This window comes from Oncorhynchus masou, chromosome 9 (genome assembly GCF_036934945.1).
Source record: "Oncorhynchus masou masou isolate Uvic2021 chromosome 9, UVic_Omas_1.1, whole genome shotgun sequence".
NCBI classification, from domain to species: Eukaryota; Metazoa; Chordata; class Actinopteri; order Salmoniformes; family Salmonidae; genus Oncorhynchus; species Oncorhynchus masou.
The window spans coordinates 31,377,708-31,404,885 of NC_088220.1; the positions used below are offsets into that span (position 1 = coordinate 31,377,708).

Genomic DNA, 27,178 nt, shown 5'->3' on the forward strand with positions numbered 1-27,178 from the left:
AAAGGGGTTCTCCTTTGGGGATAGCCGCAGAACCCTTTTGGAACCCTTTTTTCAAAGAGTGTAGCCGATACAGATATCACTTATTATTGATATAGTATCTACGCTTGAAGTCGGAAGTATACACCTTCACCAAATACATTTGAACTCATTTTTTCACAATTCCTGACATTTAATCCTAGTAAATTGGAAATTTGGAAATTGCTCCCAAGGATGAACCAGACATGTGGAGGTCTAGAATTTCTTGGCTGAATTTTTTTGTTTTTCCCATGATGTCAAGCAAAGAAGCACTGTGTTTGAAGGTAGGCCTTGAAATACATCCACAGGTACACCTCCAACAAACAATTGTTGGAAAAATGACTTGTGTCATGCACAAAGTAGATGTCCTAACCGACTTGCCAAAACTATAGTTTGTTAACAAGAAATTTGTGGAGTGGTTGAAAAACGAGTTTTAATAAGTGTATGTAAACTTCTGACTTTGACTGTACATAGTGCAAAGATCTGGATCACTCTGCTCCTCTCTCTTTAGTTATTTCTTGCGCCTTGCAAATTGTGGTTGTTGTTGATGACTGTTCACAAAAGTGTACTTTAACCCAATAATGGTTGAATTCAAGAAGTTTAAGCTGCCTATCAATCATTGTTTTTGCAACCAGTGGACAGACAGTTAAAAATGCGCTTTTGCAACAGCAGCATAGTGCGGATCCCAGCCTATGGAATTAAAGTTTGAGGGAGTTCCTCCCTTCTAAACTCCTCCGTGGTATTGTGCTCCACAGTGTCAACAACAAGTTTCATTTAAGAAGACCACGAGTGGGGCTTTTATTGCTCAATCTAATTCTTGCTGATATAATTTTTTGAATATCCATAGGCCTAATGGACAAATGCTCAAACTCGCACACTTTTGATAAATTTCAACAGCTGCAAATGATTGAGATATCAGTACTGCTCAAAGCATGCCACTCCATGAGAGCAGCATTTCTTTTTCAACTTGAAGCAATGAGCCCAATCAGTCCTCCATGATAGGGTTTCCCAAACTCGGTCCTGGGCCCCCCTGGGGGCATATTTAATTTTTTTGCTCTAACATAACACAGCTGATTTGAATGAACCAACTCATCATCAAGTTTTGATTATTTGAATCAGCTGTGTAGTGCTAGAGCAACAAAAAAAAGCATGCTCCTTGGGGGGTGCCCCAGGACTGAGTTTGGGAAAACTCGCTCCATGACAACAAAATCATAAACAGAGTAGTAAATTAGTCTTTTTTTTTGGGTTATGCTCCGGTAAAACAACTTGGCTAATCTATATTTCCAGGTAGTGGCAGGTATCCTAGCAGTTAGAAAGTTAGGCCAGTAACCAAAAGGTCAGACCGCTAGTTAGAATCCCCAAGACAACAAGGTGAAAATAGGTCTATGTGCCTTTGAGCAAGGCACATAACCTTAATTGCTCCAGGGCTGACATTGATAATGGCAGACCCTGGTTGTGATATGCAAAAAACACATGTCCAATTCACACATGTGCATTAATACACACTTGAACATGTGTGAAATAGTCAAAATATAAGCACGCTCCAAATTATGTTATTTATTATTTTATTTCCAATTCGTATTCTTGAAGATCAAGAGGTATTAAATTAATTGGAATGACTGTAAATCTGACAGACTTTGGATTTTAATCTAAAGATATTAACTAGCTAATATATTATTATCTGTAGTAGAAAGCAATGGGTTTGAAGAAGCCTACATAACCAACCCATAAAATAACATGCAACATCCATTTAAGGCCAACTATGTAAACTCTAACACTGATGTATCCCGCAATAGATGTTTTTCAATTGGTAATATTGCCTCTTATGGGGAAAGTAATCTAAAAGTAACTGAAATAAATCAGATTATGTTACAGAGTTTTTGTCATCCAAAAATGACATTACTAATTACAATTTTGAACATGTAACTAGCAACTGTAACGGATTACAGTTAGAAAGTAACGCACTCAACCCTGCGAGTTTACAACCTACTCCCAACGGACCCCTCGCTCTCACATCCTGAGCACTGCTCTCAATCTATCTCACATTCTGCTATGTGTGTGTGTGTGTGTGTGTGTGTGTGTGTGTGTGTGTGTGTGTCTCTGTGCGTAGCGTTTGGATTTCATTTGTGACAAAGCGTGGTGGAGTTAAACTCCCTCTGTCTTATTCATTTGGAAAGGATCAATCCTGTACTTATGTTTCATAACCCTTTACCACCGGGATGTCCAGAATGTTTATAACATCTTGTGCCAACTGCAGCCAATTGAATGGATGTATCACGGAGACATGGGAGATGGTGATTGGAGTTGACCTGCAAAAATATGACCCAGACTGGAGTCTTAGAGCATGGGGACTGGGAATAGAACTAAATAGCAGCTCTGTAGATCCAGTCAGACCCACTGGTGCCAAGTTCTCCTCTCTAAGATCCTTTCAATTCTGGTTCAAAGCAAAGTACTCCATTGACCGAATTAAGATAGAGAGAGCAGATAACACTCTGCTAATCTCATGCCAAGGAACCATGAACTACAACCTTCTGATATCAGTTTAAATGGGAAGCAGGGGAGCGGTACACACTCTATTCTACAGGGGTAATACCCCCCTGTCTCCCACACTTCTCCTCAGAGCCTCCCAGGCCTGATGATGATCATGTGTGTGGGAGCCTGAGATCCAGAGCCCCTGACCTTGACCCCAACCCCCCGTTATATGGATGATGAAAGGGGCCGTAGGGCCGGGCGATATGGGGTGGTATCAGGAATGTGTCCCTCCGTTTAGAAGATTGAAAGGTCCACTTCCTCCATCAGCCTAACGGCGCTCCGATCTGATGCATCCTCATCAGAATGTGGAAGACACTCCTCAAGACGTAGGAATCAAGAAAAACGGATGTCCACCTCCCAACGTCCCACAGCTTTCCTGCAGGGAAGAGAGAAGTGGACTTTGGAATTCGTACCACCACAATGGCCCCCCACGGCAGCGTATTCCCTAAAGAGACAGAAGAGGGGTGGAACCAATTTTTTTCCCATTACGAAGCAGACAGGAAGCAGGGTTGAAATTGTGCTGTCCACAATGCTGTCTACATCCCCTCCTCTTGATTTGTTGGCCATGTGGGCCATGGTGGTCTACTCTGGGCTTCCATCCTGTCACTGAGGATGTTACGAGTCCCTCCACCTGGCCAAGGACACTCATGAACATGGGAATCACAGGCCAGCCGCTTCCTCCAGCCAATCTCCACCGCACAGAGGGGAGAGGAGATGTCTCGCCAAGGTCTAGTTGTCCTGAATACAAACACAGATGGAGAGGGCAAAAGGCGAGGGTATGGGGGAGGATCGAGGGCGTAATGGACAATCTGCTTTTTACTGTAATTTTCTCCAAACTCAAATTGACTCAATATGGTGCCAATCAGAGGAACATAATGGAGCTAATGGGCACCTGGCTGTGTTTACGTAAGGGCCTCTGCGTTTGGGGGCCGCGCTCCATAGTGTGAAGCGAGCTAGGGATTCATCAACACCCCGGCCGAGCTCGTTCACCACGCTGGCAATGGGGTTTGATTTAAACAGCAGCAGCGGCCGGCGCTCCGTCTCTGAATTCCTCCACGTCCGAGTCGGCCATTATTACAGGCCACTGCTGCAGTGAAAACACAGCACATGACGGCCCTGAGTCTTCCCACATGGGCAGAGACGCTGACAGCTCGTCAAAGAGCTGAGGGGCGGGGTTTCCTAATGTTCACACCGAGACCTAGGGAACAAAATACAGCCCCAGAGACCAGATGAAAATGGAAAATGAAATATTTGGTATATGAGTATTGTAGATGACAGTTGATTTGGGTGAATGCCAGCTACAGGTCATCTCTTGTGTCAGTCAGCGTCCACACACACACAGGGCCTGTCTGGTGGAGGAGGAGAGCATTGGGTTTCTATGAATGTCAAAGCATTCCTGATTGTAAAAGATTGAGTATCTTTTGCCTTATGGTTAAATTTCTCAAGGCACTGCAGAGCGAAGCAAGCCTAGCAACCCATATGGATGTGAATACTTGCGATTATCATGTTATTACCATAATTTATTTGAGTTTAGCGCAACAGTATAGCTACACAGTGTGTCTTTGTTATTAATGTGCATTTGCGAGCCAGCATAATGACATGATGTGTATTTTCCCTCAGATACCAGACCATGTTGGACTGCTGGCAGGCTGAGCCAGGAGACCGGCCAACCTTCACTGAACTGGTGGAGAGACTAGGAGACCTGCTACAGGCCAGCGTACAGCAGGTAAGATCCCCATGGCTTTGTTGTATCATTCCTTCCACCTGTGAGGGTACCACTAATCTGAAATGAGTGACTAGGTGAAGGTGGTTGAACCCATGAAGGGTTAAGGTGTGTCACATGATGAAGACCAGGTTCAAGGTGACCTGGAGATCAGAGGTCAGCAGAGTTGTGGATAAGGCCTTGTTTCATCTAAGTGCTTAAGGCTTGTGTGACGTACTGTTTTTCTACTGACCAGTAAATGTCTGTAGCTGAGGCAAGAGCCAAAACAGTGTGGAGGAGAACATTTGTGGATGACGTATGCTCCTCACGGAGTAAAAGGGTTTAAGTAAGTCAAGTTTAGGCAAATAGCTCAAAACCACTTCCGTGGAGTAAGCTAAAACCCAGTGAAGTATTTGAGCCACATTGTCCTTACAAAACCACTTTTAACGATGAAATTAGTCCCTGGTTCTGGATGGTGACTCACACAAATTGCAACTATTCAGGCTCCTCTGTGTAAAGCAGTACAGACTGTAGATGATGCGAAGGGGTCTGGCCCAGGGGGGTGCTCACGGGAACTTGGAGGGGAAGTCACACTCAACCCCCCCCCCCCCCCTCGGCTCCCTTTGAAAAAGTAGCTAGCGCGTAAGAGGAACCACACTTCAAAACTGTAGGAAAAATATGACGCAATATCATAAGCTCTGTATTAAGGTATTCACAATGTGGTCAATTTAGTGCAGCAGTAGTATATGTGGGAGGGAGGCTGTACATTTGGGGAGGATTTGACATTGGAGAACTTGAGCACAATGGCCATTTATGACAATGGAAACATCCCAAACCCAGCAGGGAATGGGGAGGATCACTTTTTATCGTTAACAATGACAGATCGTCGGAGGATTACAGATGTGATCTGACACTGACTAAATCCGCTTTCACATTACCATCACTCCTCATCACCAGCCCCAACCACCAGCTGAAAGATGACCAGATTGAACACATCTAAATAATATAGGCCATGAAACCATGACACAAAAACATAGTCCTGGACTATACTTTCCTACACTGTTAATAAAGAACGGGCTGCTTTTGTGGTAATGGAATGACAGGGAGATTTTGACAATAAGGGATGGAATCAAGAGAGGGAGAAGGAAAGCAGCGATTGTGAGTGCTGATGGAAAATTGGCTGTTTCAAAACAATAGGTTCCCATCAAGTCCTTATAATGCCCAAAACGTTGAGTTTAAAAGACAGTCTAAAACTAAGTCACTGAGAGAATGGAAGACTTCCTCAGATATCTACAGCCATGCTCCCAGTTTCACCTCTCTCCCAGACACAAGGCACAGGGCCCGGTTCCATAAAACACCCTAAGTGAGCTTTCATTTGAACTTAAAGTATCTTTAACTTTAAGTCAGTTGCACAAAACATTGTACGGTGCATTTCCCCCTAAATGAAGTGAAAAGGTTAAGGGTGCTTCATTCAGTATGGAGGTGAATCTTGCTTTCCTCTGCCCTGGTTTCAAAAGGAAAACATCAAACAGCTAGCTAGTTAGCTAACAGTTAGCTACTTAGCTAAACAATGGAAGGTGCACTACCCATGGCTCCAGAGCTATAGTAGCTGCTTAGATGGCTAGCTTCTCTGTAAATTCGCTTGACGTGGTAGAAAGTAATAGAAACAAGTTGAGAGAAGAAATCCCTACAAGAAACATGCTTTATTATCTTCTGAATCAATTTGGTTATCCTGTCTTGATTGTAGAAGTACTATTTTGCCATCTCACAAAATACATGCGATTTCAGGCCGTATCCATGGTAACCAGATACTCTTTCTGCCATACATGCCTTGAAACGACCGTAAAAGCCCTTAAGTATGCCCTTACCTAAGGAAATATTTGAGGGGCTCTATGCAACGTCATTAAACAATTCCCTTAGGTAACACTTAAAATGTTTTATGCAACTGGGCCCAGGTCCAGATAGTTCATTAACTCAGATAGTTCATTGACCCAGACACACACAGACAGGACTAAAATGAGACCAGACAGTGGTGGGGATAGTAAAGAGATGATAGCAGGCCAGACCTCCCATCAGAATAAAACCACAGAATTAAAACACTTTATAACATAACAAATCACTCTCGCTGAAAACCAACCTCATGGGACCCCATCCTGACAGTACAGAAAAGAGCTGAACAGGGAGGATTTCAAACCCTTTCATTAATATAGGTCTGTTACATACAGACTAATTCCTTTACAGGCCAGTCAGCGATGTTGTCTCCACCAGCATCATCACCCTTTCCTCAGACATTCCACATTGGATTTATTAGGCATGACCTTGGTTTCTTTGGCAACATTCCCTGCTAGTCCTGGATGGATTTTTATGAAGCACACAAACAGTATCAAGCTCAAATCTCCCTAAGCTTCACACGCTTATCACACACCTGTGCTTTCCGTCATGCTATGATAGCAGCTAGCTAGGCCTCTGGTCTATGATAGCTGCTTGCTAAGCCTTTGGTCTATGATAGCAGTTAGCTAGGCCTCTGGTCTATGATAGCAGTTAGCTAGGCCTTTGGTCTATGATAGCAGTTAGCTAGGCCTCTGGTCTATGATAGCATTTAGCTAGGCCTCTGGTCTATGATAGCTGCTAGCTAGGCCTTTGGTCTATGCTAGCTGCTAGCTAGGCCTCTCGTCTATGATAGCAGTTGGCTAGGCCTTTAGTCTATGATAGCAGTTATCTAGGCCTCTGGTCTATGATAGCTGCTAGCTAGGCCTATGGTCTATGATAGCTGCTAGCTAGGCCTCTGGTCTATGATAGCTGCTAGCTAGGCCTCTGGTCTATGATAGCTGCTAGCTAGGCCTCTGGTCTATGATAGCTGCTAGCTATGCCTCTGGTCTATGATAGCTGCTAGCTAGGCCTCTGGTCTATGATAGCTGCTAGCTAGGCCTCTGGTCTATGATAGCTGCTAGCTAGGCCTCTGGTCTATGATAGCTGCTAGCTAGGCCTCTGGTCTATGATAGCTGCTAGCTAGGCCTCTGGTCTATGATAGCTGCTAGCTAGGCCTCTGGTCTGACATGTTGTGTTTTCTCCTCTTTCTGTCCATTCAGGAGGGAAAGCATTACATCCCTATAGCAGCCCTGCTGTCTAAGGAGGGAGACCCCTCCAACACGGCCCTGTCAGAGGAGACCAACACCAGGCCAATCTCTTACCGCGACTCAGGGAGCACCTGGTAAGAAGGATGAGTCTGTCAGCTGGCCAGTCAGTACACTACATTACCCAGATAGCTATATTACCCTCAACCTAACAGAGATATTACCCTCAACCTAACACACAAGATCACACTCACACCTGTGGCTCACAACAGTATTGAATAATGTTCTCACATTTATTGTGTTGCAATTTAGGGCTGTATTCAATCTGCATTGTGGAAGTTTAGCATTACAGCGTGATTGAAATTTAAAGGCAATGTTCCCGCCTTAGCAGGGACTGCATTCGCGGAAAACCCTGCATAAATCGGCTCAATGGGAAATGATCTTAAAATTTCTATCACGCAATCTGTAACGCTTCAGCGATATACATATTGAAGAGCGCTTATTTGAATAATTCTGCCGTAAGTCTATGTTCATTATATACCATTTAATAGAGAAATTTAAACAGTGAAATGTAATATCTCCATGGGCATCTTGGCTTAATGGTAACTTTAATTTATCTTTAAAGCTGTGTTATTTTAACTGAACTGTTTGTTAAGATAACAACCAATAATTTCCCCACTCTTTATTCAGTACATTGTCCAAAGCACACTCCATTTTCTTTACATATGCTTTGCTTGGCCGGTCGTGTACTTATTACTCTTAAAGAAGTGCAAGTAGATCTGCTTGAGGACAATGAAAGACCTGATAAAGATTGGGATGAGAACTATATACCCTGGCAGTCTGATGGTGAGGGAGCCCAAAGCATTGTGGCCCCTTCGAAGATTTTCCTCCCAAACCACAGACCCTGCACCAGGATTTATGTCCACTTAAAATAATATTTGTTAAACCCTCGTATTTTCATAGGTCCTACGAGTGGGTTTATTGAGAAAGTATTAAAATGCTTTAATGTCAGTTATCCCTTAAGCTGAATTAAGCAGTTATTTGATTCTCTCTCTGTGTTGGAAAGCCAAGAAAATAGGGTTTATTTTTAAAGATCAATTCCCCCGACACTATGTAATTGTTGACTGAATTGATTATGTTCCCGATTATTGTGTTTTTTTTTCTATGCTTTTTGGCGCCTGTATAATCTTGGATTTCTCTGGCTGGGACATTTTTCCTACATTAAGATCTGACTTTAAAAATTGTTTCCTTTCAGGAACATTAAGATCCGTCCAGCAAGTGTGAAGACCTTTGATGAGGTTACCATGGAGAACGGTTCTAACGACAACCAGGAGGTGAATTAACCCATCACCCCTATCCCACTCTCACACGATGAACACCAAGTGACCCAAACCTCCCAGCAAACCGGGAACATTCCCAGAACATTAACTAGGATTCCCATGAAGTTCGAGTTAGGATTGTATCTAACATTAGCATGATAGCATCCCAAAAACATTCAAAGAATGTTGGAATTGATCCAGGGTCTGTAGTGACACCTCTAGTACTGCGATGCAGTGCCTTAGACCGCTGCGCCACTCGGGAGCTGAGTGTTAATGTTTCCCCAGCAAACCAAAATTGGTTCTGTGAAAGTTCCCAGAATATTTGTTAGGTTGCGGTAGATGTTCTCATAACACAAAAACGGTCAAATCGTGCTGATTATTATACAATGATGTATAACACATTCGCCTGATGTTGCAAGAATGTTCCCAGAACACATTTTATCTGTTCTTTAAAAGTTTCCAGAATGTTTCATTAGGTTGTGGGAAGAGTCTGGTGGATACATTGTGGGGACATCACAAAAGATATGTTCCCAAAACACAAAAAAACTGTCCAGTTGTGTGGATAATTATAAACTCAGCAAAAAAATAAACGTCCTCTCACTGTCAATTGTGTTTATTTTCAGCAAATGTAACATGTGTAAATAACATAAGATTCAACAACTGAGCCATAAACTGAACAGGTTCCACAGACATGTGACTAACAGAAATGGAATAATCTGTCCCTGAACAAAGGGGGGGTCAAAATCAAAAGTAACAGTCAGTATCTGGTGTGGCCACCAGCTGCATTAAGTACTGCAGTGCATCTCCTCCTCATGGACTGCACCAGATTTGTCAGTTCTTGCTGTGAGATGTTACCCCACTCTTCCACCAAGGCACCTGCAAGTTCCTGGACATTTCTGAGGGGAATGGCCCTAGCCCTCACTCTCTGATCCAACAGGTCCCAGATGTGCTCAATGGGATTGAGATCCGGGCTCTTCACTGGCCATGGCAGAACACTGACATTCCTGTCTTGCAGGAAATCACGCACAGAACGAGCAGTATGGATGGTGGCATTGTCATGCTGGAGGGTCATGTCAGGATGAGCCTGCAGGAAGGGTACCACATGAGGGAGGAGGATGTCTTCCCTGTAACGCACAGCGTTGAGATTGCCTGCAATGACAACAAGCTCAATCCGTGACGGACCCTTCAAATCGATCCCACTCCAGAGTACAGGCCTCGGTGTAACGCTCATTCCTTCGACAATAAACGCGAATCCGACCATCACCCCTGGTGAGACAAAACCGCGACTCGTCAGTGAAGAGCTCTTTTTGCCATTCCTGAATGATCCAGCGACGGTGGGTTTGTGCCCATAGGCGACGTTGTTGCCGGTGATGTCCGGTGAGGACCTGCTTTAAAGGCCTATAAGCCCTCAGGTCAGCCTCTCTCAGCCTATTGCAGACAGTCTGAGCACTGATGGAGGGATTGTGCGTTCCTGGTGTAACTCGAGCAGTTGTTGTTGCCATCCTGTACCTGTCCCGCAGGTATGAAGTTCGGATGTACCGATCCTGTGCAGGTGTTGTTACACGTGGTCTGCCACTGCAAGGATGATCAGCTGTCCGTCCTGTCTCCCTGTAGCACTGTCTTAGGCGTCATCTGCAGTCCTCATGCCTCCTTGCAACATGCCTAAGGCACGTTTACGCAGATGAGCAAGGACCTTGGGCATCTTTCTATTGGTGTTTTTCAGAGTCAGTATAAAGGCCTCATTAATGTCCTAAGTTTTCATAACTGTGACCTTAATTGCCTACCGTCTGTAAGCTGTTAGTGTCTTAACGACCGTTCCACAGGTGCATGTTAATTGTTTATGGTTCATTGAACAAGCATGGGAACAGTGTTTAAACCCTTTACAATGAAGATCTGTGAATTTATTTGGGATTTTTACAATTATCTTTGAAAGACAGGGTCCTGAAAAAGGGACGTTTCTTTTTAAGTTGAGTTTACAATGTTTATTTTAGGTTGCAAAAAATATTCACCTGATGAAACATTCTGGGAACCTTTAAAGAACAGATTAAATGTTTTTCTAGGAACGTTCTTGCAACATCAGGCGAATGTTTTATACAGACATTCTATGATCATCAGCAGACTGGAAAGTTTTTGCCTTATGAGAACATTTGCCGCGACCTAATGAATGTTCTGTGAACTTTCACAGAAACAATTTTGGTTTGCTGGGCTAACATGATGATTTCTCTGAACCACGCGTACAGAGCTGCCCCTTTAGTAGGGTGTAAAACATCTGGCCTATAAGAATAGACATGTAAGACCATTTTGGTGGACTCTGACTCTTTCTCTCTCTCTCATCCTTATTTCTCCCTCTATCGCGCTCGCTCTCTCTCTCTATCCCTCTCTTTGCCATTTCCCTCCCTCTCTCTGCACGTGCAGGGGGGCCAGTCGGACAGTGGGATGGGCCTGTCGTCTGATGATATGAACACCCTGAAGCGCCTGGAGTCCTTGGCCCGACCACTCAGCATCATGGCCCTGGCGTGAGTCCACATGATCCCTGTCACTGACAGCATCCAGAGACACAGGCTTAGGCAGAAAGAGGCAGGGGAGCCACATGCAGAGGAACTGGAGGCAGGGAGGGGTAGAGAGGCAGGATAAAGAGTTAGGGGAGGCAGAAAGAGGCAGGGGAGCCACATGCAGAGGAACTGGAGGCAGGGAGGGGTAGAGAGGCAGGATAAAGAGTTAGGGGAGGCAGAAAGTGCCAGGGGGAAAAGGAGAGGAAAGCAACTGGCCCTGCCCTGGAAACCCACCTGCTGGCCTGGAATGTCGATGTTGGAATTGTCAGACACACTCATAAACACACTCATATACATACACACACTCATGTACACACACACACTCATACACACACACACACACACACACACACACACACACACACACACACACACACACACACTCATATGCACACACACTCATATGCACGCACACTCATATACACACGCACACTCATATACGCACGCACGCACGCACTCATACACACACACACTCACACACACACACTCATACACACACACGCATACACACACACGCATACACACACACACACTCATATACACACACACACTCACACGTCACACACACTCATATACACACACACACTCATACACACTCATACACACATACACACACACACACACATACACACATACACTCAGACACACACATACACACACACACACACACACACGTCACACACACTCATACACACACACATACACACCCACACACACACTCACACACACACACACTCTCACTCACTCACTCACACACACACACACACACCCACACTCACTCACACACTCATACACACACACACACACACACACACACACAGTCCTTCTCACCCCCTTAACCCCAATGACTGGTTTTCCGTTTTGCCAAAAGAAAGCATGCTATATCCCCAGCGAGACAAAGGACTTGGGGGGAGGAATATTGCCCCAAGGTGACAACCCAAACGACAGGGAACAAAAGCTCAATGGAAGTGTGACTCGGTGCCTGGGTGGTTTAAGAGCATGCATTAAATCTCGCTTTGGCATTCGCCAAAAGGCTGCTCGAGCCTGATTGAGACGTCCTCCAACAGCTTACTTGTTAAGGTTCAGAGTAGAGGCCGTGTTTCATACATCAATCAACCGCCATAGTTTGAGATGACATAAGAGGTTTGTGATACAGACTCTGTCCAGAGTTAAGATAACAGATGTCCTCAGAACAACACTGTTCTCATTGGCTGAGGAACAGTTGTGGACTCAGGTGTCTCATCGCCCTGGATGTTATCTGGTCCGGTATAAACAGACTGTGGTGTCTGAGAAGTCTACCATCGCCCTGTGTCTTTGAGGCTTCACTATGCAATGACCTGAGAGCTGATGTTCAGATAGAGAAAACATTCAATTATGCATGTACTGTACACCCACTGTCCCAGATCAGCATGTACATTGTGTGGATGATTTAGGTCGGAGAGATTGTTTATCGTTTTGAATGTCAGCCAATCGCAGGGTTCATGTAGCAGGTCACACCCCTCTCTCTCCTTACACTCGGGTCCTCAACTTGCTTAGAGAACGAGCAACGTTCAAGCTGAGTAAACAAGGGGATGTGTTCGGGTTATAGAGAGTTTACTCTCGTGATACGGCGAGCAACCACCCCCTTTTAGAGTTACTACCTCTCCTTGTCATAACCCGGCGTACCTGTGGAGTAGAGAGGAACCAGGGCTAAGGACAGGTTAGGCTAAACATGACACATTATCCATTGTGTACTTCAAGGAGCAGAATTGCGTGAAAAATATATATATAGATGGATTCTGTCTTTCAAATGCCCAGCGCACAAACACCTCTTCCCTGGACAAAAAAAAAAGATTATGCATATTTAAATGAGCAAGGACAGCTAACAAAGGAATGTTATTTTTTTATGCAATAATCCTAAACTGACAGAAAGGGAGCATGAAATAAAAGGCGAGGGGAGTTTGATATCATTTTTATGGGGCCTGCTGGTGGCTTTCACCACGATTAATGAAACTCTTCCCAACCCCCAATGAACATACCGGAAGGTGTTGGTTTGATTAAAAATATTCTGAATCCTCTCCCTCAGCAACCATTGTACCCTCCCAGCCACAATCCACCCCCACACACCCATCAACTCATTTACAGTGCTCCCCTCCTCTCTGTGTCCCTATGTGATGCACAACGCTGGGCAGAGAGAGACGAGACCACTACCGGTGAGCACAGCCACAGCCTTACCCATGTTGCCATGCCCTCTGCCATGGGATAACCAGTCACCAGAGGTATACAGAGAATGATCCATTTATTGAGAGGAGAGAACCCTCACTGGGTCGCCGCTCGAACACTGTCACCTTTGACCTTCTAGAGGTTTACAAAGGAGGGCTGTAGTAGCTCTCTCTCTCTGCTCTCTCTCTGCTCTCTCTCTTCTCTCTCTCTTCTCTCTCTGCTCTCTCTTCTCTCTCTTCTCTCTGCTCTCCTTTCTCTGCTCTCTCTCTCTTTCTCTCTCTTTCTCTCTCTGCTCTCTCTCTCTAGCACTCCCTCTCTGCTCTCTCTCTCTAGCACTCCCTCTCTAGCGCTCCCTCTCTAGCGCTCCCTCTCTAGCGCTCCCTCTCTCTCCCTCTCTATAACGGTCTCTCTCTCTCTAGCTCTCTCTCTAGCGCTCCCTCTCTCAAGCGCTCTCTCTCCCTCTCTAGCGTTCTCTCTCTCTCTAGCGCTCCCTCTCTAGCGCTCTCTCTCTAGCTCTCTCTCTCTAGCTCTCTCTCTCTAGCACTCCCTCTCTAGATCTCTCTCTCTCTCACGCTCTCTCTAGCGCGCCCTCTCTAGCGCTCCCTCTCTAGCGCTCCCTCTCTAGCGCTCCCTCTCTCTATAGCTCTCTCTCTCAAGTGCTCTCTTTCTAGCGCTCTCTCTCTATAGCTCTCTAGCACTCTCTCTCTCTAGCACTCTCTCTCTCTCTAGCACTCTCTCTCTCTCTAGCGCTCCCTCTCTGGCGCTCTCTCTCTCTCTATAGCGCTCTCTCTCTAGCGCTCCCTCTCTAGCGCTCTCTCTCTAGCGCTCCCTCTCTAGCGCTCCCTCTCTAGCACTCTCTATAACGGTCTCTCTCTCTCTAGCTCTCTCTCTAGCGCTCCCTCTCTCAAGCGCTCTCTCTCCCTCTCTAGCGTTCTCTCTCTCTCTAGCGCTCCCTCTCTAGCGCTCTCTCTCTAGCTCTCTCTCTCTGGCACTCCCTCTCTAGATCTCTCTCTCTCGCGCTCTCTCTAGCGCTCCCTCTCTAGCGCTCCCTCTCTAGCGCTCCCTCTCTAGCGCTCCCTCTCTGGCGCTCCCTCTCTGGCGCTCTGTCTCTAGCGCTCCCTCTCTGGCGCTCTCTCTCTGGCGCTCTCTCTCTCTCTAGCTCTCTCTCTCTTGCACTCCCTCTCTAGATCTCTCTCTCTCTCGCGCTCTCTCTAGCGCTCCCTCTCTAGCGCTCCCTCTCTAGCGCTCCCTCTCTAGCGCTCCCTCTCTGGCGCTCCCTCTCTGGCGCTCTGTCTCTAGCGCTCCCTCTCTGGCGCTCTCTCTCTGGCGCTCTCTCTCTCTCTAGCGCTCCCTCTCTAGCGTTCTCTCTCTCTCTAGCGCTCCCTCTCTAGCGCTCTCTCTCTAGCTCTCTCTCTAGCTCTCTCTCTCTCTAGCACTCCCTCTCTAGATCTCTCTCTCTCGCGCTCTCTAGCGCTCCCTCTCTAGCGCTCCCTCTCTAGCGCTCCCGCTCCCTCTCTTGCGCTCCCTCTCTGGCGCTCCCTCTCTGGCGCTCCCTCTCTGGCGCTCCCTCTCTAGATCTCTCTCTCGCGCTCTCTCTAGCGCTCCCTCTCTGGCGCTCCCTCTCTGGCGCTCCCTCTCTGGCGCTCCCTCTCTGGCGCTCCCTCTCTGGCGCTCCCTCTCTCTCCCTCTCTATAACGGTCTCTCTCTCTAGCTCTCTCTCTAGCGCTCCCTCTCTCAAGCGCTCTCTCTCCCTCTCTAGCGTTCTCTCTCTCTAGCGCTCCCTCTCTAGCGCTCTCTCTAGCTCTCTCTCTAGCTCTCTCTCTCTAGCACTCCCTCTCTAGATCTCTCTCTCTCTCACGCTCTCTCTAGCGCGCCTCTCTCTAGCGCTCCTCTCTAGCGCTCCTCTCTAGCGCTCCCTCTCTCTATAGCTCTCTCTCTCAAGTGCTCTCTTTCTAGCGCTCTCTCTCTCTATAGCTCTCTCTAGCACTCTCTCTCTCTCTAGCACTCTCTCTCTCTCTAGCACTCTCTCTCTCTCTAGCGCTCCCTCTCTGGCGCTCTCTCTCTCTCTATAGCGCTCTCTCTCTAGCGCTCCCTCTCTAGCGCTCTCTCTCTAGCGCTCCCTCTCTAGCGCTCCCTCTCTAGCACTCTCTATAACGGTCTCTCTCTCTCTAGCTCTCTCTCTAGCGCTCCCTCTCTCAAGCGCTCTCTCTCCCCTCTCTAGCGTTCTCTCTCTCTCTAGCGCTCCCTCTCTAGCGCTCTCTCTAGCTCTCTCTCTCTGGCACTCCCTCTCTAGATCTCTCTCTCTAGCTCTCTCTAGCGCTCCCTCTCTAGCGCTCCCTCTCTAGCGCTCCCTCTCTAGCGCTCCCTCTCTGGCGCTCCCTCTCTGGCGCTCTGTCTCTAGCGCTCCCTCTCTGGCGCTCTCTCTCTGGCGCTCTCTCTCTAGCTCTCTCTCTTGCACTCCCTCTCTAGATCTCTCTCTCTAGCTCTCTCTCTAGCGCTCCCTCTCTAGCGCTCCCTCTCTAGCGCTCCCTCTCTAGCGCTCCCTCTCTGGCGCTCCCTCTCTGGCGCTCTGTCTCTAGCGCTCCCTCTCTGGCGCTCTCTCTCTGGCGCTCTCTCTCTCTCTAGCGCTCCCTCTCTAGCGTTCTCTCTCTCTCTAGCGCTCCCTCTCTAGCGCTCTCTCTCTAGCTCTCTCTCTCTAGCTCTCTCTCTCTAGCACTCCCTCTCTAGATCTCTCTCTCTCGCGCTCTCTCTAGCGCTCCCTCTCTAGCGCTCCCTCTCTAGCGCTCCCGCTCCCTCTCTTGCGCTCCCTCTCTGGCGCTCCCTCTCTGGCGCTCCCTCTCTGGCGCTCCCTCTCTAGCGCTCCCTCTCTAGCGCTCTCGCTCCCTCTCTAGCGCTCCCTCTCTGGCGCTCCCTCTCTGGCGCTCCCTCTCTGGCGCTCCCTCTCTGGCGCTCCCTCTCTGGCGCTCCCTCTCTGGCGCTCCCTCTCTAGCGCTCCCTCTCTAGCGCTCTCTCTCTAGCTCTCTCTCTCTAGCTCTCTCTCTCTAGCACGCCCTCTCTAGATCTCTCTCTCTCTCGCGCTATCTCTAGCGCTCCCTCTCTGGCGCTCCCTCACTGGCGCTCCCTCTGTAGCGCTCTTCCTCTAGCGCTCTTCCTCTAGCGCTCTTCCTCTAGCGCTCCCTCTCCAGCTCCCTCTCCAGCTCTCTCTCTTAGCGCTCCCTCTTTAGCGCTCCCTCTCCAGCTCTCTCTCTCTCTAGCGCTCTCTCTCTAGCGCTCTCTCTCTAGCGCTCCCTCTCTAGCGCTCTCTCTATAACGGTCTCTCTCTCTAGCGCTTCCTCTCTCTCTAGCGCTCCCTCTCTCGTGCTCCCTCTCTCGTGCTCCCTCTCTAGCTCTCTCTCTCTAACGCTCTCTCTCTCTAGCGCTCCCTCTCTAGCGCTCTCTCTATAACGGTCTCTCTCTCTCTCTCTCTCTAGCTCTCTCTCTAGCTCTCTCTAGCGCTCCCTCTCTCTAGCGCTCTCTCTCCCTCTCTAGCGCTCTCTCTCTCTCTCTAGCGCTCTCTCTCTAGCGCGCTCTCTCTCTAGCGCTCCCTCTCTAGCGCTCCCTCTCTAGCGCTCTCTCTCTAGCTCTCTAGCACTCCCTCTCTAGATCTCTCTCTCTAGCGCTCCCTCTCTAACGCTCTCTCTATAACGGTCTCACTCTCTTTATAGCTCTCTCTCTAGCGCTCTCTCTCTAGCGCTCCCTCTCTAGCGCTCTCTCTATAACGGTCTCTCTCTCTAGCGCTTCCTCTCTCTCTAGCGCTCCCTCTCTCGTGCTCCCTCTCTCGTGCTCCCTCTCTAGCTCTCTCTCTCTAGCGCTCCCTCTCTAGCGCTCCCTCTCTAGCACTCTCTCTATAACGGTCTCTCTCTCTCTCTCTAGCTCTCTCTCTCTAGCGCTCCCTCTCTCAAGCGCTCTCTCTCCATCTCTAGCGTTCTCCCTCTCTAGCGCTCCCTCTCTAGCTCTCTCTCTCTAGCACTCTCTCGCGCTCTCTCTAGCGCTCCCTCTCTAGCGCTCCCTCTCTAGTTCTCTCTCTCTAGCGCTCCCTCTCTAACGCTCTCTCTATAACGGTCTCACTCTTTATAGCTCTCTCTCTAGCGCTCTCTCTAGCGCTCTCTCTCTAGCGCTCCCTCTCGAGCGCTCTTTCTCTATAACGGTCTCTCTCTCTCTAGCGCTCCCTCTCTAGCGCTCCCTCTCTAGTGCTCCCTCTCTAGTGCTCCCTCTCTAGTGCTCCCTCTCTAGTGCTCCCTCTCTAGTGCTCCCTCTCTAGTGCTCCTCTCTAGCGCTCTCTCTCTAGCGCTCCCGCTCTAGCGCTCCCTGTCTAGGTGCTCCCTCTCTAGCGCTCTCTCTCTAGCGCTCCCTCTCTAGCGCTCCCTCTCTAGCGCTCTTTCTCTGGCGCTCTCTCTCTAGCGCTCCCTCGCTAGCGCTCCCTCTGTAGCGCTCTTCCTCTAGCGCTCCCTCTCTAGCGCTCCCTCTCTAGCGCTCTCTCTCTTAGCGCTCCGTCTTTAGCGCTCCCTCTCTAGCGCTCTCTCTCTAGCGCTCCCTCTCTAGCGCTCCCTCTCTAGATCTCCCTCTCTAGTGCTCCCTCTCTAGCGCTCCCTCTCTAGCGCTCTCTCTCTAGCGCTCCCTCTCTAGTGCTCCCTCTCTAGTGCTCCCTCTGTAGCGCTCTTCCTCTAGCGCTCCCTCTCTAGCGCTCCCTCTCTAGCGCTCCCTCTCTAGTGCTCTCTCTCTCTAGCGCTCCCTCTCTAGTGCTCTCTCTCTCTAGCTCTCTCTCTCTAGCGCTCTCTCTCTCTAGCGCTCCCTCTCTAGCGCTCCCTCTCTAGCGCTCTTTCTCTGGCGCTCTCTCTCTAGTGCTCCCTCTGTAGCGCTCTTCCTCTAGCGCTCCCTCTCTAGCGCTCCCTCTCTAGTTCTCTCTCTCTCTAGCGCTCCCTCTCTAGTGCGCTCTCTCTCTCTAGCGCTCCTTCTCTAGCGCTCTCTCTATAACGGTCTCTCTCTCTCTATAGAGCTCTCTCTAGCGCTCTCTCTAGCGCTCCCTCTCTAGCGCTCTCTCTCTATAATGGTCTCTCTCTAGCTCTCTCTCTCTAGCGATCCCTCTCTCGTGCTCCCTCTCTAGTGCTCCCTCTCTAGCTCTCTCTCTCTCTAGCGCTCTCTCTCTAGCTCTCCCTCTCTCTAGCGCACTCTCTCCCTCTCTAGCGCTCTCTCTCTCTTTAGCGCTCTCTCTCTCTCTAGCGCTCTCTCTCTAGCTCTCTCTCTCTAGCGCTCCCTCTCTAGATCTCTCTAGCGCTCTCTCTAGCTCTCTCTAGAGCGCTCCCTCTCTAGCGCTCCCTCTCTGGCGCCCTCTCTAGCGCTCCTCGCTAGCGCTCCCTCTTAGCACTCTTTTCTCTAGCTCTCTCTCTAGCGCTCTCTCTAGCGCTCTCTCTCTCTAGCGCTCCCTCTCTAGCGGTCTCTATAATGGTCTCTCTCTCTCTATAGCGCTCCCTCTCTAGCGCTCTCTCTAGCTCTCTCTCTAACGCTTCCTTTCTCTCTAGTGCTCCCTCTCTAGTGCTCCCTCTCTAGTGCTCCTCTCTAGATCTCTCTCTCTAGCGCTCTCTCTCTCTAGCGCTCCTCTCTAGCGCTCTCTCTAACGGTGCTCCTCTCTCTAGCGCTCCTCTCTAGCTCTTCTCTCTAACACTTCCTTTCTCTCTAGTGCTCCCTCTCTAGTGCTCCCTCTCTAGTGCTCTCTCTCTCTAGCGCTCCCTCTCTAGTGCTCTCTCTCTCTAGCTCTCTCTCTAGCGCTCTCTCTCTCTAGCGCTCCCTCTCTAGCGCTCCCTCTCTAGCGCTCTTTCTCTGGCGCTCTCTCTCTAGTGCTCCCTCTGTAGCGCTCTTCCTCTAGCGCTCCCTCTCTAGCGCTCCCTCTCTAGTTCTCTCTCTCTCTAGCGCTCCCTCTCTAGTGCGCTCTCTCTCTAGCGCTCCTTCTCTAGCGCTCTCTCTATAACGGTCTCTCTCTCTATAGAGCTCTCTAGCGCTCTCTCTAGCGCTCCTCTCTAGCGCTCTCTCTATAATGGTCTCTCTCTAGCTCTCTCTCTCTAGCGATCCCTCTCTCGTGCTCCCTCTCTAGTGCTCCCTCTCTAGCGCTCTCTCTCTAGCTCTCCCTCTCTCTAGCGCACTCTCTCCCTCTCTAGCGCTCTCTCTCTCTTTAGCGCTCTCTCTCTCTCTAGCGCTCTCTCTCTAGCTCTCTCTCTCTAGCGCTCCCTCTCTAGATCTCTCTAGCGCTCTCTCTCTAGCTCTCTCTAGAGCGCTCCCTCTCTAGCGCTCCCTCTCTGGCGCCCTCTCTCTTGCGCTCCCTCGCTAGCGCTCCCTCTTTAGCACTCTTTCTCTAGCTCTCTCTCTCTAGCGCTCTCTCTCTAGCGCTCTCTCTCTCTAGCGCTCCCTCTCTAGCGGTCTCTCTATAATGGTCTCTCTCTCTCTATAGCGCTCTCTCTCTAGCGCTCTCTCTAGCTCTCTCTCTCTAACGCTTCCTTTCTCTCTAGTGCTCCCTCTCTAGTGCTCCCTCTCTAGTGCTCCCTCTCTAGCTCTCTCTCTCTCTCTAGCGCTCTCTCTCTCTAGCGCTCCCTCTCTAGCGCTCTCTCTATAACGGTCTCTCTCTCTCTCTAGCGCTCTCTCTCTAGCTCTCTCTCTCTAACACTTCCTTTCTCTCTAGTGCTCCCTCTCTAGTGCTCCCTCTCTAGTGCTCCCTCTCTAGCTCTCTCTCTCTCTAGCTCTCCCTCTCTCTAGCGCTCTCGCTCTCTCTCTCTCTCTCTCTCTCTAGCGCTTTCTCTCTCTCTAGTGCTCCCTCTCTAGCGCTCCCTCTCTTGCGCTCACTCTCTAGCTCTCTCTCTAGCGCTCCCTCTCTAGATCTCTCTCTCTAGCGCTCTCTCTCTAGCGCTCTCTCTAGCGCTCTCTCTGTAGCGCTCCCTCTTTGGCGCTCTCTCTCTTGCGCTCCCTCGCTAGCGCTCCCTCTTTAGCGCTCTTTCTCTAGCTCTCCCTCTCTAGCTCTCTCTCTCTAGCGCTCTCTCTCTAGTGCTCTCTCTATAACGGTCTCTCTCTATAGCTCTCTCTCTAGCGCTCTCTCTAGCGCTCCCTCTCTTGCGCTCTCTCTCTATAACGGTCTCTCTCTCTCTCTAGCTCTCTCTCTCTCTAGCGCTTCCTCTCTCTCTAGCGCTCCCTCTCTAGTGCTCCCTCTCTAGTGTTCCCTCTCTAGCGCTCCCTCTCTAGCGCTCTCTCTCTAGCGCTCCCTCTCTAGCGCTCCTTCGCTAGCGCTCCCTCTCTAGCGCTCCCTCACTAGTGCTCCCTCTAGTGCTCCCTCTGTAGTGCTCCCTCTCTAGTGCTCCCTCTCTAGTGCCCCCTCTGTAGTGCTCCCTCTGTAGTGCTCCCTCTCTAGTGCTCCCTCTCTAGTGCTTTCTCTCTAGTGCTCTCTCTCTAGTGCTCTCTCTCTAGCGCTCCCTCTCTAGCTCTTTCTCTAGTGCTCTCTCTCTAGTGCTCTCTCTCCAGTGCTCTCTCTCTAGCGCTCCCTCTTTAGCTCTCTTTCTCTAGTGCTCCCTCTCTAGTGCTCTCTCTTTAGCACTCCCTCTCTAGTACTCTCTCTATAGCTCTCACTCTCGCTATAGTTCTCACTCTCTCTATAGCGCCCTCTCTCTCTATGGCTCTCTCTATAGCTCTCTCCGTAGCTCTCACTATAGCTCTCTCCGTATCTCTCTCTATAGCTCTCTCTATAGCTCTCACTATAGCTCTCACTATAGTTCTCTCTCTATAGCTCTCTATCTATAGCTCTTTCTATAGCTCTCTCCGTAGCTCTCTCTATAGCTCTCCCACTATAGCTCTCACTAAAGCTCTCTCTCTATAGCTCTCTCTCTCTACAGCTCTTTCTATAGCTCTCTCCGTAGCTCTCACTATAGCTCTCACTATAGCTCTCACTATAGCTCTCTCTCTATAGCTCTCTCTCTCTATAGCTCTATCTCTCTATATAGCTCTATCTCTCTCTATATATAGCTCTATTTCGCTCTCTCTATAGCTCTATCGGTCTCTCTCTATAACTCTCGCTCTCTCTCTATAGCTCTATCGCTCTCTCTATAGCTCTATCGCTCTCTCTATAGTTCTATAGCTCTATCGCTCTCTATAGTTCTATAGCTCTATCGCTCTCTCTATAGTTCTATAGCTCTATCGCTGTCTCTCTATAGCTCTCGCTCTCTCTCTATAGCTCTATCGCTCTCTCTCTATAGCTCTATCGCTCTCTCTCTATAGCTCTATCTCTATAGTTCTATCTCTCTCTAGCTCTCTCTCTCTCTCGTTGTAGATGTGTGGAAATGCTTGGGATAGTATCGTTGTCAGTACTTGACTCACCAATCTAACATTTACTGATCCATTCTAGAATAGAATCATTGTAATACACCACCCTGTCATTTCCCCACTCTCATAGTCAATGCAGCCAGTCAGTCATGTGATTTACACCACTGAGAGCCGACCTTGGCCCCTGTGAGAGAAGTTCTGGAATCTCCTAGCAACCAGAAGACAATAGTAGTCAATTACTCATATTTGGAGCATTTACGGGAGTAGAAGAAGTCAACATCCGTGAGAGAGGCCAGAGAACGTGATTGATGATATGCTTTATGAACAATTATCATGGAAAGGCATTATTGTTATATTTTTGTATTTTACGGATCCCCATTAGTTCCTGCCAAGGCAGCAGCTAAGTCAATTATATTTTACTGAGTCTGTTATTAACCAGTATGTCCTCTCTCTCTCTCTCTCTAGGATGAAGGCAGTGAGTAGGAGTAAGGAGTCGGTGCTGACTGAGGGAGAGAAGGACAAGTACCATCAGCCTGTCTCCTCTCTGGACTTCACCCTGGATGACTCGTCCCTGGAGCCCGGTCTGGAGTGCCACAGCCCGCCCCCTGACTACAGCTATGTAGTGCGCTACTCCACCCCACCTGTGTAGCCGTCGCCGTGGGAGACGCCCCTCCGTCCACCCTCCGCCCCAGGGAGAATCTATCTGACTAAATGCCTCGAGGCCTTTCCTTTGTTCTCTTCGGTTCTGACTCCGTCTCCGACCTCACAGCGCACCGTAAAACGGCTGCTGCCTCCGTCCTTTTATCTTCTTCCATTTCTCCTCCTCCCCGAGGCTTGAGAGAGGGACACGTTTGAGACGCTTTACTACAACGTGAGATCTGTTACTGAGGGACACTCTGAGACACCTTACTGTAGATCTGCACTTAGCCTGCCTGCTTCCCATCAGCCCACTCTGCAGGAAGGAGGAAGAAGAGCCTGCCCTCTTCTGTAAAGGTCTCAGCCTGACCCAGAGGTTTGCCTATGTACTGCTGGCCTTCTCCATAGCTCACTCTGATAGCCACACATAACAGCTAGCTATGGAAAGATCCCTATAGACTTCTGTAGACCTATAGACAGCCTCAGGTATTCCTATAATCTACTGTGAACAACACCAAGAAGCACAACCGATTCCAGACTTGTAACGAATGACATTCCCATGAAATGTATTATTGTCAGTTTATACTGTAGTGTAAATGGAAAATGTGTTATCACGGGGATACAACATGTAGATGAGAAGGAAATAAGATGGGAGAATTTTCATTGATACTATTTTATTTCTGTACAAATATTTTATAGACTTGAAAACTGTAATGTGCTATTTTATTTTATTATAAGTAATGATTATTGATATAAGGTTGACAAAATATTTGTGTCACAGAGTGGATCTTTTCAAGCATGTTCCTCAGGTTGACTTGAGCTAAAGCTCCTGTTTAAAAAGAAAAGCACCTGTCAGACAGATTACAGGAACAGTTTGTGAATACTGGAATGTACTCGTCAGAAAAGACTTCTCACTTGAGTACTCCAATCTCCAGTATTCCCAGTCAACATGTTGTTGTTGTTCGGAATCAGATGGAGAGACACATGGGTTGACAGGGTTGTCTACAGTAGATGGATATGGCCCATAGTCCCTTAGGCTCAGTCTGAGTAGTAATAGGTTAACCAGCCAATAGAATCCCAGCTCCCAGCGTCTCTGAATGGGGTTAAGGCATGAAGAGGACAGGACAGAGAGGAACACCACGCTGCTTTGGATTTAATACTACATCTCTACCGTGAAGCTATTTGAAATGAACATTTCTATTTGGATTCCTTTCCCGATATGGGACTAACTCTGTGTATTATTGTTATGGCCGAGTGGGAAAAGGGAAATTGGATGATACGAGAGAGACTGGTTTATTTGTATGTGTAAAAAGCTAGTTAAAAACATGAGCTTGGGTTAGAATTTCATATGAAGAGGGTCTATGAAAGCACCAGTGAAATAAACAATGCATATTTATTTAGGTTTATATTCTACAATGTCACCTATTAATTTCACACTGAAGATTTAACCAAAGGATTTGTACCCCGTTGCCTCCTTGACAACACGATATGTAACATTCCAGTATTTAATTCCAGATGTATATTCCGTTTGCACTGCTGAACACACTATAATTACATTAGTAAAGATGAAGGAATTGACTGTTTGTAAGCGGGAATGTTTGTAATGGAAATCTTCTGTTGCTGATCCATTTTGTTGTGCTAAAAGTGTGACTAAAGCTTGCAGGGCAGGCTCCAGGAATCCTACGTGTTATCACCAGGCTGGTCACTATACTGGTGACTACTTTAGCACGTTTAGTCTACGTAATTACCGTTAAAAACAAGGCTGAAAATGATCAGGATGAAGAGTCTAAATGTTTGGATTATTCACAATGTTTGGTTCAATTAGAATTCCAGTCACTCCAGCTAGTGTTTCATTACACATAGGAGAGAGGGAATAGCTTGTGTGTGTAAACTGCTAGATAATATTTTGCTGCACAATACATTATTCTTTAAGATTTATTATGAATGCTGTCTCTACACCCTTAAATACTGCCAAATGATGTTTGTATTGTTAATGTGGACTGATTGGGTCTTGTGTCCATTGTGGAGGAAAAAAGTGTATGCACTGATTTTGTTTTCTATCAAATATAGATTTTTGTACTCTAAATGTATTTGTATTATTAACTAAGCATAAGAAGTGAATAAATGAATAAAGATCAATATATTTATGCATTACTTCTAGTGCAGAGATATTTTTTGCTAGTTGCTGAAGTTGCTAACATTGATTCATATATCAACCCTCAGCTTTCTCTAGGACATTCTACCGTTTTCTACCCTCTGAAGTCCTGGCACCAGGTCATCAACACTTTTTGAGCACTTAGCACAATGGTAGACTCTAAAAGACTCTAAAAATGTGTGTAGCACAACTTGTCTCTGGCTGGGAATGTGGGAATGGGTGAGGCGTGTGTCCACCGTTGGTGTGTGTCATCAGTAGGCTACTCTCTCCTCGTCCTGCTCCATGGACCAGCGAGACACACTTCCTGAGCGGGGCAAAATGTGCCTGTCACCGGGACAATGCCCCTCCAAGCGGGAAAGGAAGGGGCCCTTAATCATCCTGGTACGTCACCACGCGGAGGGCTTCCTACGAGGCCACGGTGCCCCCACCGCCGGCACAGGGTGAGTCCACTGGCAACGTCATGCAGGACAGGTTGGGCTCTCCACTGTCTCCGCTCATCACTCTTGAGATTCACTGTGTTTACAGATAGGTGATTGAGAATGCTTAACACTCCTGATATACAGGACCAACGGAGTGAATTATTGAAGTCTCAAGCCAAGCAGTTCAGCTCCGATGTAAACGGATTCCGGAAAATGGAGTGTAAACAAACATGAGAAGCATGTTGGGGGTTAGGGACCTTAACACAACAGGGCTTGTGTATTTACGCACGCACCTAGTACAGATGTAGGATCTTAATTTGATCAGGAAATGCGAAATCTTTCAAAAGCTTCTGAAGGTTTTCACTGATAAATTTCAGACTTGATTTGCCCTAACGAAAACTGTATCAACCCCTACAAAAATGTCCATGAATTATAATTTACGTAATAGTTCACATTTCCTATTACTGTGTGATTATTTTCCTGCTGTAACAAACTGGCTCAAATTAAGATCCTACATCTGTAGTTTTCCACAGACAGACACAAGCAGGAAAACCTCCCTGGGCCTTTCTTCAGGGCTGGTCACCATTCAGACAATGCTTTTTTTGTGAGTACTAAGCAGTCATATCTTCTGAGTAAGGTCAAATAGGAATCTCCTAAGACAATTGGCATTGCAAAAACTGCATTTGAAGCTAATAATGTGCAGAATATTGATAAAATATTATAATGTGTACTGTTCAGTATGGATATGGAAGTTGTATTGCGTTAATTCAAAATATACGACAAACCAATTCCTTTAACATGCATCCATGAACCTTGGATGGCACTCTAATACAGGCAGAATTCAATGTGACACCATTGCTGCAACAAACTACAGTGCCTTTGGAAAGTATTCAGACCCCTTGAATTTTCCCACAGTTTCATACATTACAGACTTGTTCAAAAATTGCTTAAATTATTCTACAATCTACACACAATACCCCATAATGAAAATAGGTTTTTTGAAAGTTTTGCAAATGTATAAAATAAAATAAAACCGAAATACCTTATTTACATAAGCATTCAGAACCTTTACTATGAGACTCGAAATTCAGCTCAGGTGCATCCTGTTTCCATTGATCATCCTTGAGATGTTTCTACAACTTGAATGTAGTCCAATTGTGGTACATTAAATTGATTTGGACATGATTTGGAAAGGCACACACCTGTCTATATAAGGTCCCACAGTTGACAGTGAATGTCAGAGCAGAAACCAAGCCATCAGGTCGAAGGAATTGTCAGAGAGCTCCGAGACATGATTAGTCAAAGAGGTGACCAAGAACCCGATGGTCACTCTGGCAGAGCTCCAGAGTTCCTCTGTGGAGATGGGAGAACCTTCCAGAAGGAAAACCATCTCTGCAGCACTCCACCAATCAGGCATTTATGGTAAAGTGGCCAGACGGAAGCCACTCCTCAATAAAAGGCACATGACAGTCCGCTTGGAGTTTGCCAAAAGGCACCTAAGTCTCTCAAACCATGAGAAACAAGATTCTCTGGTCTGATGAAACCAAGATTGAACTCTTTGGCCTGAATGCCAAGGGAAGCTGGCACCATCCCTACGGCGAAGCATGGTGGTGGCAGCATCATGGTGTGGGGATGTTTTTCAGCAGCAGGGACTGGAAGACTAGTCAGGATGGAGGGAAAGATGAACAGAGCAAAGTACAGAGAGTTCTTTGATGAAAACCTGCTCCAGAGCGCTCAGAACCTCAGACTGGGTCGAAGGTTCACCTTCCAACATGACAATGATCCTAAGCACACAGCCAAGACAATGCAGGAGTGGCTTCGGGACAAGTCTCTGAATGTCCTTGACTGGCCCAGCCAGAGCCCGGACTTGAAACCGATCGAACATCTCTGGAGAGACCTGAGAATAGCTGTGCTCTGACTCTCCCCATCCAACCTGACAGAGCTTGAGAGGATCTGCAGAGAAGAATGGGAGAAACTCCCTAAATACAGGTGTGCCAAGCTTGTAGCATCACACCCAAGAAGACTTGAGGCTGTAATCGCTGCCAAAGGTGCTTCAACAAAGTACTGAGTTAAGGATCTGAATTTACTTCTGTAAATTTGATATTTCTGTTTTCATTTTTAATAAATTAGCAATCCCCCAAAAATAGTTTTTGCTTTGTTATTCTGGGTTATTGTGTGTAGATTTATGAGGGGGAAAAATGTTTTAATCCATTTTAGAATAAGTCAGTAACGTAACAA

The 27,178-nt window shown here is 47.6% G+C and overlaps 1 protein-coding gene across 1 annotated transcript in view; it reads left to right on the top strand.

The window, feature by feature from the left end:
* Positions 1–24,520, top strand: part of LOC135545846 (vascular endothelial growth factor receptor kdr-like) — an 82,791-nt gene extending 58,271 nt beyond the window's left edge. The window contains exons 26-30 of the mRNA XM_064973788.1: positions 4,168–4,273; positions 7,339–7,460; positions 8,579–8,657; positions 11,058–11,158; positions 22,196–24,520. Of these exons, the coding sequence (XP_064829860.1) occupies positions 4,168–4,273; positions 7,339–7,460; positions 8,579–8,657; positions 11,058–11,158; positions 22,196–22,379 (592 nt within the window). The 3' untranslated portion in view covers positions 22,380–24,520. The remainder of the gene's footprint in view (positions 1–4,167; positions 4,274–7,338; positions 7,461–8,578; positions 8,658–11,057; positions 11,159–22,195) is intronic.
* Positions 24,521–27,178: the final 2,658 nt, after the last annotated feature.